The sequence below is a fragment of the Mesoplodon densirostris genome, chromosome 6, assembly GCF_025265405.1.
Source record: "Mesoplodon densirostris isolate mMesDen1 chromosome 6, mMesDen1 primary haplotype, whole genome shotgun sequence".
Lineage (NCBI taxonomy): Eukaryota > Metazoa > Chordata > Mammalia > Artiodactyla > Ziphiidae > Mesoplodon > Mesoplodon densirostris.
Genome location: NC_082666.1, coordinates 49,456,837 through 49,460,523, shown reverse-complemented (window position 1 = coordinate 49,460,523; position 3,687 = coordinate 49,456,837). Strand labels below are relative to the sequence as shown.

Genomic DNA, 3,687 nt, shown 5'->3' with positions numbered 1-3,687 from the left:
CTTGACATGAAGTTTCAGAGGACGCAAACAGTTTCCAGGTCCACAGCATTCCGGGAACGTTTCAATGTGTGGTCTCTTTTAAAATCACATTTATGAGAGAGACAGAAATCTTTAGAGATGGAGTTCTAAAACTGAACTTGAGGTTACAAACCAGCCTCACTAGGTTGATTCAATTAACTGTCAAGAAATACATTATCTTTTTTATATCACATACACAGATTCTTAATGCTAGCAGGTCTTCCTCTGGTTTCAGAGGTTTCTTTCAGAAAGAAAATTGAGCCCTTATTATGTATTTGCCTTCATTAAATCAATTCAACAAATGAATAATTTGTGTCTGAACATGCAGATAACTACTATATTTAGATGAGTAACTATTATTTTGTCATATAATAAAATTGCTAATACAGTATATTTTAAGAACATAAACCATCCTTTTTTGAGATTTCAGCATGGTATTTATTCTTGCCTTCTACACAGAGCTCTACCCATGTAATACGTGAATGACAAACCTTATATAAATCCTCCTTGAGATCACGTTATGTGTTATTCTGGAATGAAAAACATGAGTAAATTGGCCTGTTCCACTTTCACTAAATTACACTTATATAATATTAACTTACATATTTACCTTAATAAAAAAGAATAGATGCCTACACAGATGGCAACCAAACTTCTTCAGTTATCATCAATAGGCAACCCATTTCATTTAAATTCTTAAGATAAAATACCTGACAGTATCTCATAAAACATTTCCAGCAGGAAGTGCTTCATTTGTCCTGCCTCACACTCTAACTGTGTTGGACGTAATGCGCACTACTGGATGAAGATGATAGTACACTGAAGAACATTCTTCTTTTAAATGTTAACCACTGCTTCTCATTTTTGAAAAGTATTGTTCACTCTTTCAGTAAGTGGCCCAGTATTTCATAAATGCTGGATCCCTGCTTTTATTTAGTATTCCTAGAATATTCCATGCTCCATCATATTTTTTGTCTTCCTTCAGGATTATTCTTCAAGAGGTTTAACATCACAGGTCGGATTTGTTAAGAACCACCTTTAGAGGACTCTGAAATTGCATAGCTGAGTGTAAAATGACCACATATGGTATGCACGAACACAAAACAGCACACTGAAAAATACATATATTGCCAGCTGCCTGACAGACATGGTGTAATCATGCCAAGCACACACAATACCCACATTTTTTTAAAATCTAAGACACAATCATCAAACATACTCAGCGCTCAACGTGCTCAAGGCAGTAGCTAGTAGAAATGATTTTTGTTAATGGCTTGATCAAGGATTTTGTCAAAGACAGTGTGAAATGTGAAATTAATCAGATTTCATCGAATAATCTGAACTTCAAGGCCATTTCCCAGCACCCACGACCCCCAACTCACCTCATACACACAAGCTTAACTTTACCCTCCTTCCTCTCCTGATGTTCTGGCCCTGACTTCCTCCTCAACCTTCTCTCTCTCTCTCCAAGTCTATCAGCAGCTTTGCTCTGTTCTCACAGCCAATCTCTTGCGGAAGGAAATCGGTAAAATGCTAGATGGTGAGACTTCACCATCAGGTGAAAAGGCAAGGGGAGGAAAAGAAGAGGGTGTGGTACTCCTTTCTCCACCACACCCCACCCCTCGAGGCGCGCACTACAGTCCACTGCGGCTCAGGAGAGCACGGCGGGTCCCCTTGCTCACCTCGGAGCAGCCCGGGCCAGAGACCAGCCACCCGGCAGTCTCTGCAGAAAACTTCCCTTTAAGCAGTCAAATATTTAGGGGAGGCGGGCAAAATTAGGAAATAGTTGGAATATACCTCCCACGGAGCTACGGAGGAAGGCTGAAAGGCACCTTTAGATATAAACGGCACATACCCGCACCCTCCACTCCCTCCCATCCTAGGTATCTGGCTGAGAATTCAAAGAGAAAACGGGGTGAAAGGAGAGTAGAGAACGAGGACTGACCTGCCGGGACTGCCCTCAGGGCGCGGGCCAGGATCGCCTCCCCGAAGTGGCTCCGGCTCGGAGCACAGCTTTCCGGAGCTCAGCCCGGACTCGGACCAGCGTCCCCGCAGCTCTGCGCGCAGCCAGGAGGCGCGCCGGGACTCAGGCTCCGGTCCCCCGCCCCGGGCCGGCTCGCCTCCCCCTGCCGCGCCCACTCCGCCACCCCGCGGGCACGCTCGCTCCCCGCGCTCGCCCCGCCGCCTCCCGGCGCCCCCACACCCACCCGCACCTTGGCGCCCGCTGGGAGCCTCTAGCGGAGGCGAAGGGAACCGCAGCAGCCCCGCGGGGCCCGGGCTCCGACGCCGGCTTCGGGGAACCAGCCAGGCGGGGGCTGGAGCTTCGCGCGCCCCCCAGTCAGCCGGCCGGAGGCCGCCGCCGCCTCACACACCTGCCCACCTGCGCCAGGCTCACCTGCCACCGCGTCCTAGCGGCGTTCACCTGTGCCCACAGCGCGCTGTGGCAACGAGGGGGTGGGTCCGCGGTGCCAATGGGGGAAAAACAACTCGCCAGAAACACACACACACACACACACACACACACACACACACACACACACACACACACACACACACACACACACACACACACACACACACACACACACACACACACACACACACACACACACACACACACACCCGCGCGCTGTAAATCAGCCTGGACAGACGACCCGGCGCGATACCTATTTCCAGTGGGTTCCACAGAGTGTAAAAGTCAGGACCCTCCCTTCGCCTGGCCGCCTCCCACCTGCGCACAGTGGGTACCGGCGACCCCCAGACTTGCCCACCCCGAGCCATTCGCGCGAGTTGTGCAATCGTGTGGCGACGCCGGCACAGATCATACCAGCTTGCCTCCATCCTCCCCACCCCAGCCCCGGCACCTACTTTAAGTTATTCTTCTTCCTGGCAATTCAGGCAGCGGGTTTCCAGCCCCTTACCTTGCGACGCGGTTAATTCTCTCTCGTGTTCTTAAAATCCAAAGCCAAGGACGCGACGCACACAAGTCTAGAGGCTTTTCCTTGACTCCCCCGCCTCAGCTGGGCCGGCTTTTCCTTCCAGAGGGATCAGGAGAGGGGCGGCGGTTTAAAAGCCCTCGCCCTGGAGGTGCCTCCAAATCTTCACGCCTGTGGGGACGGAGAACCGGAGAACCTTCCCGGCATCCGGAAGCCTCCCAGCCCCTCCTCGGTCAACTTGGCTTTCTATTTAATTTTCTTTTTTAAGCCCACAGGCCCGTCAGTCAGTTCCTCGGCATCTGGCAGGAAAGAAGCGGATATTCTCAGTTGTGGCCGCTCCTCTCTCTTTCTCTTGATAATAAACCCCCGCCGCCACCTTTTCTCCTCTTAACTTGGAAAATCTAGTCTCTGCTCGGATTAGGTAGGGACTCGGCGGAGGGTGCTGTAAGAAGAGCACATCTTCAGAAACCCATCTCCCCGGGTAGCCCGGCTCTGAGGAAACTTTGAGAGGAGGCAGCGGTAGCCGTGCTGGGCTGGGCTGGGCTGGGCGGGCGGCAGGCTGCGAGTGCCGGGTGAGGACGCTGCGAGTAGGTGGCTGTGAGGAGGAGGGACGCCGGGCAGGCGGCGGGCGGCTGGGTCCCGGCGGCCGGGCTCGGCGTGAGGGCTACACGCACGCACGCACACACACACACACACACACACACACACACACACACACGCGAGAACACACGCA

The 3,687-nt window shown here is 51.7% G+C and overlaps 1 protein-coding gene across 1 annotated transcript; it reads left to right on the top strand.

Moving 5' to 3' along the window:
• Positions 1-1,548: 1,548 nt before the first annotated feature.
• LOC132491632 (basic salivary proline-rich protein 2-like) lies at positions 1,549-3,221 on the top strand. The gene is made up of 3 exons (XM_060100482.1): positions 1,549-1,765; positions 1,983-2,472; positions 2,984-3,221. Exons 1-3 carry the CDS (start codon positions 1,549-1,551, stop codon positions 3,219-3,221), a joined length of 945 nt encoding a protein of 314 aa, XP_059956465.1.
• Positions 3,222-3,687: the final 466 nt, after the last annotated feature.